We start from the raw sequence: 13733 nt of genomic DNA, 5'->3' as shown, positions 1-13733 counted from the left end.
CCAGTTGGTTAGTGGCCTAAGAAGCCCCTTCTCACTTTGTGACAATACACCGACGTTAAAGCAGGGGTTCACCCAAAAAACAAGTATCTAACATTACATTCAGTATACCTCAAACATGTACATTTTTTTTTTTTGGGGGTGTACATACGATATTATCAGTATTTTCTCCTGGCTTCCGGGTACTCAGTCCCGCGGGACTGGGCGTTCCTGTGCAGTGCCTGAGAACGTGCCTGAGAAAAACTCCCACCGGCGGATAAGGCGCGTCACGACTTTCCGAAAGTAGCCGAACCGCGAGTCGGCTTTATACGGCGCCTGCGCAGTCAGCTCTACACGGCTCCTAGTCGGTGCGCAGGCAACGTTTAGAGCCGACTCGCGGTTCGTCTACTTTCGGAAAGTCATGACGCGCCTTATCCGCCGGGGGGAGTTTTTCTCAGGCACGTCAATCATATGGGCGAAGTCCCAGATGACATTGCGGCACTGCACAGGAACGCCCAGTCCCGCGGGAGCGAGTACCCGGAAGCCAGGAGGAAAATACCGATAATACCGTATGTACACCCCCCCCCCCCAAAAAAAAAAAAACACCGGCATCCTGTACATGTTTGAGGTATACTGAATGTAATGTTAGATACTTGTTTTTTGGGTGAGCCTCCGCTTTAAAGAAAAGCTGCACAAATGACATCACTTGGCCAAGTACATTTTTTGTTTATCCATTGACGCAACAGTTTATTCCCTGGCTGGTGACCAGCCCTCCCTGACATATTTCACCCTTACAGGCTTAGTAATAGAGATATATTTGAATGACTAAGTCCATGTCAGAGAGGTGTGATCTATAGGCAGGGATAAGCGGTGTTATTTGAATGGCTAAATCCAAATTTACTGAGCCAAGAGATGTCACTGATGTGTGGCTTCTTCTTTTATGTTATTGATTGTATTATATTCTGTGGTGCATTAAAGGCTACGTTTGCCTTTTTTTTCTTCTATGTACCAATATACCATTAATGTACCTCTGTTGCACAAAAATACAAGTTTTCTTTGATTTTAAACAAGGACTTACCTCACCCATGGCAATATTTCATAGATCATTTCAAAATACAGATAAAGGCTGGGTTCACACTACTACACTACTTTCATCCTACTTTGCTCTGTGTTCAATGTTTCCCTATGAGAGCGTCTTGTAGCGTCCTACACAAGTCGGTCCGACTTTGAAAATGCTCCCTGTACTACTTTTGGTCCTACATTGATCCTACTTCAGGCCCATTGAATATCATTGAAGTCGGACCAAAGTAGTATCCTGTTCATGAAAGTAGGATAGATGTAGGACCAATGTAGGATAAATGTAGGACCAATGTAGCAGAGCAAAGTAGGATGAAAGTAGTGTAGTAGTGTGAACCCAGCCAAAGACAGACTAGCCAGTAAGACACAGGAAGGAGTTTACCAGCTGACCTTATTGGCACACCTTTACCCATCAACTACGTTTTCACAGCATCCCCAGTATTCCTCCATGCGTGCATTTGCCTAGATTCCCCAGTGTCCCTTCAGATGGACTCAGGCTGCATACAGCCCATGGGACATCCCTGATGTAGTACAAGAGCCTTCCTGATTCAATACAGAGTGATTGGATTTATGGTGTGTCCTCATATTACTGTATATAGATTTTGTATATCTAAAGTAAATTGTACAGAGATTGTACAATCAGATTGCATATATGGCCACATTTATGCGCCTAAAATGACCTACTGTAGTTGCGCTTTCGTTGTCATTAACTGTACACCAAACACAGAAGCAAACACACACACATTTGGCCACATGAAATAACAGGCGACAAATGCAGTAGAAAATGTGCAAAAATGTCCCATGAGCTACTTTGCCAGGTGTGCCAACGCGCTGCTCTGAAAAAACTAGCCAAAAAACATGCTCTCCCACTACTCTAGGTGTGAATGTGCCTGAAAGTGAAATTGATTTGTTTACACAACAATGAGGCTCCATTCACATCTGTCTTTCCAGACGCATGGCAAACAGAAAATGCATACATAGTAGGTAAGGTTCAATAAAGACAACAGTCCATTCATACTTTGCCATGTGTTATAGAAAAATGATCGCGTGTACACGGCATTAGAATCAGGACAGCATGCTGGACAGAGCCAAACATATGATTTCAGAGAATAACCTGTTATTCTGTGGGATATCCAAGACTAGGCCATAGTTTCAGGTCAGTAGCAAGACAATGAGGGAGATTTACTAAAACTGGTGCACTCAGAAACTGGCGCAGCTGTGCAGGGTAGCCAATCGGCGTCTAAATTAAACTTTGGCAATAAAACCTGTAAGCCGATTGGTTTCTATGCAGGGATGCACCAGATTTTGCACGCTCTAGTTTTAGTAAATAACCCCAATAACCTTAACCACACAGCCAAAGCTACAAATGAATGGTTTAAAACAAAGAACCAGAATTTCTTAGAAAGTCAGCCAAGATAGCATAGCACCTCAAAGCAGGGAGAACCAAGCTAGTTTGCCAAGGCTTTGTAATGTATACATAACTCACTGAACAATATTACATTATTATTCTGATAAAGAACTGAATGTATTTCAGATGTGCATTGGCTGTTTGGCTACAGTTTTCTTTATGCTATGCAACTTAAATTACCTATATCCATTTACAATCTATAACTATTTGTATTTGTTTTACTCTTAGTTTATCTGCTGGTGTGTTGGACCCCATCAGTAATCATTAGTTTCTATGAAATCTTTTACGATCACAATGTACCTCCTATAGTAAAGATGACCTCAATATGGCTGGTAGTCCTGACATCTGGCATAAATCCTTGGGTGAATACACTTGCACAAAGGTGAGAAAGAATCCACAGACCTAATTCTGTATTTTTGTTCGCCTGTTCTTTGCTATATAATACGGTATACCTTTTCTTATAAAGCAAATATGGATAGAGCAAGGGAGGGCTATAACCCCTGTCAGATTTTATTTCAGCATCTGTGTCCCATTGCAGAGATTTCCCTTCACGTCCTCATTGCCGAACTGGAAGTGAGTGGAAATTCCTGCAAATTAAGGGAATTCCTTGGGGACCACCAAGCCACCTGAACTAGTGACCCCATTGGAAGGTTTCCCTTCTATTACTTTTCTGGGGACAACTCGAAATTTGGGATTTTCTTTTACTTTCAATGATCATGTTAAATAGGGAAAATAGAGAGGGTGAATATGCCTAAAGGGGGCACAGACAGCAATAAAAACCTGACGTGTTCTAATCCCTCTCCAAAACGAAGTTCTGCCTTTAGTTATGCTTTAAAGTGTTACTAAACCCAGTAATATGAAAATAGTTAATGAGCCCACAGCTTATAAATAATCTTTTTTACATTAAAATACTGGCACTATATACAGTACAGACCAAAAGTTTGGACACACCTTCTCATTCAAAGAGTTTTCTTTATTTTCATGACTATGAAAATTGTAGATTCACACTGAAGGCTTCAAAACTATGAACTATAACACATGTGGAATTATACATAACAAAAAAGTGTGAAACAACTGAAAATATATTTCATATTCTAGGTTCTTCAAAGTAGCCACCTTTTGCTTTGATTACTGCTTGGCACACTCTTGGCATTCTCTTGATGAGCTTCAAGAGGTAGTCACCTGGCGCAGCACCCCATCACTCTCCTTCTTGGTCAAATAGCCCTTACACAGCCTGGAGGTGTGTTTGGGGTCATTGTCCTGTTGAAAAATAAATGATGGTCCAACTAAACGCAAACCGGATGGAATAGCATGCCGTTGCAAGATGCTGTGGTAGCCATGCTGGTTCAGTATGCCTTCAATTTTGATTAAATCCCCAACAGTGTCACCAGCAAAGCACCCCCACACCATCACACCTCCTCCATGCTTCACGGTGGGAACCAGGCATGTAGAGTCCATCCGTTCACCTTTTCTGCGTCGCACAAAGACACAGGGGTTGGAACCAAAGAGCTCAAGTTTGGACTCATCAGACCAAAGCACAGATTTCCACTGGTCTAATGTCCCTTCCTTGTGTTCTTTAGCCCAAACAAGTCTCTTCTGCTTGTTGCCTTTCTTTAGCAGTGGTTTCCTAGCAGATATTCTACCATGAAGGCCGGATTCACACAGTCTCCTCTTACCAGTTCTAGAGATGTGTCTGCTGCAAAAGGTGGCTACTTTGAAGAACCTAGAATATGAAATATATTTTCTGTTGTTTCACACTTTTTTGTTATGTATAATTCCACATGTGTTAATTCATAGTTTTGATGCCTTCAGTGTGAATCTACAATTTTCATAGTCATGAAAATAAAGAAAACTCTTTGAATGAGAAGGTGGCCAAACTTTTGGTCTGTACTGTATATGTACTTTTTTGGCTGATCTGTATACCATTCTCATGTGATAAACTTCTTGGTCTGTCCAGTGCTGAGAGTTCAGGTAGGAGATTTCCACTATAGCCCTTGCCCGTCCATGTGCGGTTATTGGAGGCAAATCTTCCATGAATCAAGATGTAACATCCCACCCACTGTGTTCTTTTTTAGTTACTGGGGATGGGGAAGCGAGGGAGGGACTGGGCTGTGATTTAGGATTTGTATACACACCCACCTGTGTAATGTCATATATTATGTGACCTGAAATGCTCAGCTCAAGACAGGAAATGTTCTCTCCAGCAATAGAGACCAAACTCAGCATGTGCAGGGGGACCACTCTGACTGTGTATTATCTGCCCCTTGCCCAAATAGACCTTGCAGGAGGGGGGAGGATGTGTGCATACAGGATAAAAGAGCATTTTTAGACAATACAGAGGATTAACCCCTTAAGTTCCACAGTGAGTAGAACAAGTATGCTATTCTGCATATACAGACTTATTTTACGGTTGTGGGTTTAGTAGCACTTTAACCTGTCAAAAACGTGTATAATACAAACTGTGTATGTTAAAATGCAGTGATCATCTTCAGTGAAAGTGATCTTTATATTACAAACATATTTTATGTATGTGTTACCTTTATAGACGTTTTACTTTAACTCTCCTTGGAATTCTCACCCCAGTCATATATTCACCTGTCCTCACCCCTGCTACATCTTTGCTCTAAAGTGTCCTGTCTGGTTCATTCCCATTTCTGCACATGTGCATAAAAATTTTATTATTTCTAGAGAGACCGTGTCCACTGTCGGGATGCATAATAGACAGCCTCTTCATAGGAATGAATGAGATTCTCCATGAATAAGGAGAATAATGGACCAGACAGCTCCCAGCAAGCCACATACTGGCAGAAGTGTGAACAGGGTAGTATATAACTTTTGGGGGTTGTTATGGAGTGGGTTGGTTAAAGCCTGTGATACAGTTTTCCTTGTACAGTAGCTGCTTTTGTTGGAGCTTTAATAACAATGTAGTTTTTATTATTTTATCCCTACCCGCAATCTGTAAATAAATATCCCCAATCAGGATGCCCTGTGCTAGGAATGTCTTTACAAAAGTGTGTGTGTAAGCTCATCTCATATTTAATGCTAAACCAATTGGCTTCCATAGTCAACCCGTGTTTTATTTATTCCTAATAAAATGCAAACAATTGACTTTATCATCCACATAAGCCCTCTAGAGTCTGAATCTAAAGTTGCAGGATAACTAGAACTAAGACAAAGCAAACTCTAGCTTTACAGAGGCAGAACCCCCCTGCAACCCTCTGTAGTGTTGCCCTAGAGATTGAAGTCCTTCTTATTTATAAAAACAAACCCCCTACCAATCAAATGTTTGTTTTGCAAAAATACATTTTGGTATATAAAAATTTATCAATATGACCAATAATGCTTTTTTTTCGTGTTTTTGCACAAGTTGCTATGCAAGTATAAATATATTTTTTTGCTCTCCCATTTTAGAAAATACAGGAGAGCTCTCCGGGACAGCTGGAGAAAGCTAAAAAGAATCTTTGAGAACATGGGCTCCAATTCAGAGCCTCCAAGTGAGAATGAGAGGCATTCAAGCATTCAGTCTCATCAGTGTTTGCCGGGACATAATATGACAAATTCTATTCAATCGTGAACAGGGACGGGAATGCCTCGCAATACAAAAATTGCCTAATGACAGGTAAAAAGTTATATATTTCCATGTAAAGCATTGCTGATCATCATGTCCAAGTCCAAGCCCAAGCCAACAGCTTCAATGAAAAACATTAGGCTAGATTCAGATAGCCCGCCGTAACTTTGTGCGGGCGTAGCGTATCTCAGATACGCTACGCCGCCGTAACTTAGTGAGGCAGGTTCTGTATTCACAAAGAACCTGCGCCCTAAGTTAAGGCGGCGCAGCGTATGTGGTCCGGCGTAAGCCCGCGGAATTCAAATTAGCCATGTAGTGGGCGTGTTGTATGGTAATGAAGGCTGACCCCACGTAATTGATGTTTTTGACTAACGGCGCATGCGCCGTCCGTGAACGTAACCCAGTGCGCATGCTCCAAATTAACCCGGAAAAAGCCAATGCTTTTGACGTGAACGTAAATTACGCACAGCCCTATTCGCGAACGACTTACGCAAACGACGTAATCGACGCTGGCCCGACGTCCATACTTAACATAGGATACGCCTCATATAGCAGGGGTAACTTTACGCCGGAAAAAGCCGAACGTAAACGACGTAAAAAAAATGCGCCGGACGTATGTTTCTGAATCGGCGTATCTACCTAATTTGCATATTCCTTGTGTAAATCGACGGAAGCGCCACCTAGCGGCCAGCGTAAATATGCAACTAAGATATGACGTCGTAAGAGACTTCCGCCAGTCGGATCTTAGCCAAATTCCGGCGTATCTTGTTTTCTGAATACAGAAAAAAGATACGCCGGAGCATCTTAGAAGTTACGCGGCGTATCAATAGATACGCCAGCGTAACTTCTTTCTGAATTTACCCCTAAATGTTTATAATTAAGCCCTGTGCAGGATATTATTAAGCACCCACCACACATGGTATGTAAACTGTAATATCACCCAGCCATTCTTCTCTACAATTTGTGCCAACATTGGCACACTGACGAGCACAGAACAGAAGCGAATGGGGAAGGAGACTATTGGGACATCACATCAGAAACAAAGCGGAACTTCACTCAAAGGGGGAAGTAGTTTAGCTTGTTTTCATTCTCCCCCCTCCACTGCCACATTTGCCACTTGGGGTTTTTTTTTGGCTGGAGCGCAACTTTAACAACAGATTTATATTTACTTTTACCCTTAAACCAAATGAAAATTCCACATTTTGCAAAGCCACCATATCTCCATGTAGAGACTTCTTACTTATTGAAGTTAAAATGGATGTAAACCCAATTTTTTTTTTAATGTCACAATGAAGAGTATAAGATTTCCTATCATCTGTGCCACACAGAGTTAATCCAGCTCTGAGCAATCCTCTTTTATTGTTCAGTGAAATAAAACGGACTTACAGAGGAAAAACCTTAGTCCGTTCCGCCCCCTTGCTGTGAATGACAGGTTATTTACATATCGCCTGCACTAGCCTGGAGACAGGCATTATTTTTCAATTCCCACCCCCCACTCCTTTTCTGAAGTCATGTGGTTACTTTTTTGGATTTTGACTGGATATTAGTGATCATAGCAGAATTTAGTGTAAGGAATACACAGGAAAAAATGTATGTTGACAAGGGGAGTGTAGAGGTGGGCAAGGAGTCTACAGACATTACGACTCCACCCACAGAGCTCCAGACAACAGATCCACCCACAGAATCTGCAGTTTTTCAGTTCTTATAACAGAGGGGAGGCATTTGACAGGTAAGGATACATGCAGGAGGCATCTATATGTGTATAGATCAGCATTATGGCAGTAGTTTAGAAAGGATGAGAGTGGGTTTACATTCACTTTAACATACATTAGTAAATAAAAAATTTTTTCCAATCAGGTACAATTACCGTATATACTCAAGTATAAGCCGACCTGAATATAAGCTGAGGCACCTAATTTTACTACAAAGAAATGGAAAAATGTATTGACTCGAGTATAAGCCTATGGTGTCCATCTGCATGCCTCACTGTGTCCATGTGCATGCCTCACTGTGCCCATGACTAGACTTACGTTTAACATGGGAGTATATAGAAGGGGTGCCCGGCTTTGAAAAATCGACGCTCCCCAGCTGTAGGTCCCCCATGGTCACTTATAGAGGACAACTGGGGCTACATGTGTGCCAAGTTTCGGGTCCAGGGGACCTACGACCGGCCAGTACCGGGTCCCCAAAGTTACTGGAGAATTTACCGCTTAACATGGAAGGGGTGCCCGACTTTGAAAAATCAGTGCTCCCCGGCTGTAGGTCCCCCGGAAAACGAACTTTGCACACTTGTAGAGGAGAACTGGGGCTACATGTGAGTCAAGTTTGGGGTCCAAGAGGACTTACGGTCGGTACCGGTTCCCCGAAGTCCGGGAGATCAGGCGCTAAAAGGTGACTCGAGTATAAGCCGAGGGGGGCATTTTCAGCACCAAAAAATTTGCTGAAAAACTCGGCTTATACTCAAGTATATACAGTAAGCTTTTAACTATTCACCATTATCCTGTGCTTGCATGGGTTTTCTCAGGGTACTCAGGTAGTGGTTTAATTGGCTCCTATCTAAATTTGCCAAAGTAGGTGTGTACAAATAAACTATGCACTCTGCATGCTAGTCCCAAGTCAAGCAATTGGGTAGGTTAAGGAAAAACTTTCAAACTAAATGTAAAAAAATTGGCAAGAAAGTTTCAAGAAAAAAAAAACAAAAAACATATTCGGCATGAGAGCTGACCCACAGAATTGCAGAGAGTTGGATAGGACCATACAGCTATATACACACTGTATATACAAGCGTCCTAATGAAGACAGAAAAGACTGCACACCCAAAGACATCTATCATGCACCTGCAACATTTTGAACTTTTCTCACTGCAACTTTTAAATGATGTTGCATTAGTGAAAATATAGGGCCAGATTCTCGTAGACTGGCGTATCTATGCGGCGGCGTAACGTATACGATTTACATTACGCCGCCGCAAGTTTTTCAGGCAAGTGCTTTATTCACAAAGCACTTGCCTGTAAAGTTGTGGCGGCGTAGCGTAAATCATGCGACGGAATTCAAATTCGGCGGGTAGGGGGCGTATATAATTTAAATGAAGCGCGTCCCTGCGCCGAACAAACTGCGCATTCGCCGTCCCTAAAATATCCCAGTGTGCATTGCTCCAAATGACGTCGCAAGGACGTCATTGGTTTCGACGTGAATGTAAATGACGTCCAGCCCCATTCACGGACGACTTACGCAAACGACGTAACTTTTTAAAATGTTGACGCGGGAACGACGGCCATACTTAACATTGTTGCGCCGCACTTAGGCCACCATATAGCAGGGGCAACATTACACCGGGAAAAGCTTAACGTAAACGTCGTAACTTCACGGCGTCGGTCGTGCGTACATTCAGGAATTCGCGTATCTAGCTAATTTGCATACTCAACGCGAAAATCGACGGAAGCGCCACCTAGCGGGCAAAAAAATATTGCAGTTACGATCTGACGGCGTAAGAGACTTACGCCTGTCGGATCTAATGGATATCTATGCGTAACTGATTCATTTTAAGAATCAGTCGCATAGATACGACGGGCCAGATTAGTACTTACGACGGCGTACATGGCGCTGCGCCGTCGTAAGTCCTTTAAGAATCTGGGCCATAGACTGCAGCTACTGAGCTCACAGGAAGGGTATGAAGCATACTGGCAGACAAAATGGTGAAAGCACTGCTCGGTGTCTTTTAATTTGCACTGATAGCGCTAAGATCAGATTCATAACTGCTTTACATTTCTTGACAAAAGTTTTGATTTGGAAAGGTAAACATGGTGAGAAATACAGGCTTGTAAAAAAAATATATATATATATATATATATAAAATTCAAAAAACAGTGGTCCTTAACCAATAAACGCCCGCCGCACGACTATTTACGTCCGCAGAATGGCACGGACAGGCAGAAGGGCGTATATATACGTCCTTGCCTTCTAGCGGGTGGGGGGTCCGATCGTGACCCCCCCCCCCGCTGCGGGCGGGTTCCCTCGGGGAGCGATCCGGGACGACGGCGCGGCTATTCGTTTATAGCTGCTCCGTCGCGATCGCTCCCCGAGGCTGAAGCACGGGGAGAGCCGTATGTAAACACGGCTTCCCCGTGCTTCACTGTGGCGGCGTATCGATCGAGTGATCCCTTTTATAAGGGAGACTCGATCGATGACGTCAGTCCTACAGCCACACCCCCCTACAGTTGTAAACACACACAAAGTGAACACTAACTCCTACAGCGCCCCCTGTGGTTAACTCCCAAACTGCAACTGTAATTTTCACAATAAACAATGCAATTTAAATGCATTCTTTGCTGTAAAAATGACAATGGTCCCAAAAATGTGTCAAAATTGTCCGAAGTGTCCGCCATAATGTCGCAGTCACGAAAAAAATCGCTGATCGCCGCCAATAGTAGTAAAAAAAAAAAAAAAGATTATAAAAATGCAATAAAACTATCCCCTATTTTGTAAACGCTATAAATTTTGCACAAACCAATCGATAAATGCTTATTGCGATTTTTTTTACCAAAAATAGGTAGAAGAATACGTATCGGCCTAAACTGAGGGAAAACATTTTTTTATACATGTTTTTGGGGGATATTTATTATAGCAAAAAGTAAAAAATATTGCATTTTTTTCAAAATTGTCGCTCTATTTTTGTTTATAGCGCAAAAAATAAAAACCGCAGAGGTGATCAAATACCACCAAAAGAAAGCTCTATTTGTGGGGAAAAAAGGACGCCAATTTTGTTTGGGAGCCACGTCGCACGACCGCGCAATTGTCTGTTAAAGCGACGCAGTGCCGAATCGCAAAACCTGGCCTGGGCATTTAGCTGCAAAATGGTCCGAGGCTTAAGTGGTTAACTTTGCCACAAAATTGATGCAACTGACATGTACTGCAGTCTGCTGTGCTTGTCATGAGACACAGACACCAATATGCATGTGGTCACATTATATCATTCTGCATACAGCTGAGAGGAATGAAGAATAAATTGCTAACAAATGTTCTCCAGTTATACATAAACATGTTTCTTTCCATTCATTGCAGATTCTAGTCTTGTGGAGAAAGAAGACAATACGTTAGGATGTGATCCTGAATATTGTCCTCAAAAAACGACTGACACCAACATATAGTGACGCTGTGACAATGGAAAATAAAATGGGCTGCTTGAAACGGACTTGAAAGGAACAGTAAAAACTGAACTCCTTTCATATACAAGAAATGACAAGACAGGAATCCCAATCCTACTGGATTCAAGGCTTAACGTGTAGATTGTTTTTAAGTTAATATATTTATTATCTCAGAAAAGAATGTATTGTAGTGCAGGTCTTATTGCCCCAAAAGTTCTTTGAACAATCATACTATGATGTAAAAATGACAAATATAAATTATTCATTACTATCATAAAGGATACAAACATATACATATCACTGCAGCTGGTGCTTCATTTCTTTTTTTCACTTGTATGAATGAGGCCATTGCATAATAAAGCTATAGCTACACGAAATATTGCTGTGGGAACTAGAAAAACGCTATGTTTACAAAATCTACAGTATGCAGTTTGCAGCATTAGAAATGCTAAATTCAAAGGGAAATATGTAATTTTTTTAGGTACTCTCTTCTGCTCCTATACCCTAACAGTTTACACTAACATTAACTCAGATTTTTCATAATTCAGAGAGAATCTAATGAGATATTGTACATAACCAGGGCTTTTTTTCAGCGGGAACGCGGGGGAATGCAGTTCCGGCACCTCCTGGACTGACTGTATGTAATGGCAAGGGGTGCTGGGGTGTGCTGCAGGGTATTGATGCTGACTGCTGTGGATCTATTTTTGCAGGGGGGTCAGTTGTGGGATGGGTCTATTGTTGATGGCTGCCAGAGAGTCTATTACAGTAATGCTGGGGGGTGTTGATGCTGCTGAGAGTCTATTGTTGCTGGGGGGTCAGTTGTGGGATGGGTCTATTGTTGATGGCTGCCAGAGAGTCTATTACAGTGATGCTGGGGCGTGTTGATGCTGCTGAGAGTCTATTGTTGCTGGGGGGGGGGGGGGATTTTGTTGTGGGTGGTCCATTGTTGTTAGGGGGGATCTACTGTTGCTGGCTACAGGGGGTCTATTTTACGGCCTTTCTTGATATCATTACCAAATTCCATACAAATTACTTAGCACCACAAATATATACTTGGTTCTAGATTGTCTAAAAGGGGCAGTACTGGGAGGTGGGTAGAGGGCGGAGAAAAGGGGTGACCCCGGAAAGGGGGAGTTCCTGCACCTATTGTCTGAGAAAAAAAGCACTGTACATAACAATACAGATAATAAACCTAGTAAAAGCAGTATAAAAATAGGATTTTTGTACTCACTGTAAAATCCTTTTCTCTTTTGTCCATGGACAGACACAGCTTCCTTATATTCTTGACTGTAGGGTTATGTTCCCTCTATCAGTCCTCTCCTGATAAGACGGAACATAACCCTACAGTCAAGAATATAAGGAAGCTGTGTCCATCCATGGACAAAAGAGAAAATAAATTTTAACCAATAGGCTTGATATATACAGGACAGCATGTATACATCATGAACATGAATTGTGATTCCAATCTGCATACGCATTCCAGGTCAATGACTCAAATACCGAAACAAGAGAATACGCATGGCAGCCAGGCAACTGACAATTTCAGATGCCAGTAATGACATGACTAAAGCAAACCTTTCCATGCAAAACTAAATGAAATATGTATAGTAGATGAAGCTTGTAACTGTTATGTGAAAAGTTTTCCATAATTCACTCTTCGTCTTTCCTGTTATGAGAAATATATGCACTAGACTACATGAAGACATGCAAGAAGCTGTGTTAGTTTAAAAAACCTTTCAGAAGTGCCAAGGGCTTGCAGAAGAACAGAAAGCATTATTTATGCCAGGGATCGCTCTATTCCAACTCTCAGAGCGCATCAGGCAAATGTGAAAAACAGAATACACATGAAACGTTATAGTTAAAAGCTTACATCTCTGAACACACACTATTGTTTATAAGCTATGTTTATATAAAACGTTGTTCTGGTCTAGTGTCTTATTTATAAAGGAAAACTCCACTGAATTCCAAGGTACTATAAGTAATATTTCTAATGTAAATTTTTACATGTTGTGTCTGTTCTATCCATTACTAAAGTGTTTGCTGTTTGTTTGAAGTGATACGCATATAAACAAAACATCTGATTATCACAAAACTTCTGAAATAAATCTATCAAACAAGAGAATCTTCTTGTGATAAATAGAAAGTTAACCTGGATGCCAAAAAATATCCCTTTGGGCTTTTTGTATGTAAAAAAGCGTCAGTCACATTCATAGAGAGTTGCTTTAACGCAGTGATGCACCTCATTACTGAACATAAAAGAGAAATGTACCATTTTTACTCTAAGGTAGAGTTCACACATGTATGCTCCTCTCATCTTCATCAATCGTAGATGCAAAAACTTAGTTTTACCACTGATCATGATCAATATAGTCAAAAACAGAAAAAAAGGGGGCAAAGGCCTTATGTAGTACCAAAAGTAAAATTATTAATGATAAATAACCAATGAGTGCATACTCGCAATAGTCAAAGGCTAAAACAGTGATGTAAAAAACAACCCAAGTGGCAGGGTGGTCCTATGAAAGATGAAGATCATATGACCCTGACATCACTCAGACTTGCC

At 41.6% G+C, this 13733-nt stretch overlaps 2 protein-coding genes across 3 annotated transcripts in view; one reads left to right on the top strand and one right to left on the bottom strand.

Annotated features, from left to right (window-relative positions):
* LOC120920984 (rhodopsin, GQ-coupled-like) overlaps positions 1–11810 on the top strand; it is a 36932-nt gene extending 25122 nt beyond the window's left edge. Inside the window, exons 3-5 of the mRNA XM_040333502.1 lie at positions 2690–2843; positions 5873–6080; positions 11091–11810. Of these exons, the coding sequence (XP_040189436.1) occupies positions 2690–2843; positions 5873–6035 (317 nt within the window). The 3' untranslated portion in view covers positions 6036–6080; positions 11091–11810. The remainder of the gene's footprint in view (positions 1–2689; positions 2844–5872; positions 6081–11090) is intronic.
* SEC23A (SEC23 homolog A, COPII coat complex component) overlaps positions 1–13733 on the bottom strand; it is a 153175-nt gene that overhangs the window by 72687 nt on the left and 66755 nt on the right. The gene's annotated exons all lie outside the window — the stretch shown is intronic.

This window comes from Rana temporaria, chromosome 13 (genome assembly GCF_905171775.1).
Source record: "Rana temporaria chromosome 13, aRanTem1.1, whole genome shotgun sequence".
Lineage (NCBI taxonomy): Eukaryota > Metazoa > Chordata > Amphibia > Anura > Ranidae > Rana > Rana temporaria.
This window is presented reverse-complemented; position numbering and strand designations above follow the sequence as displayed.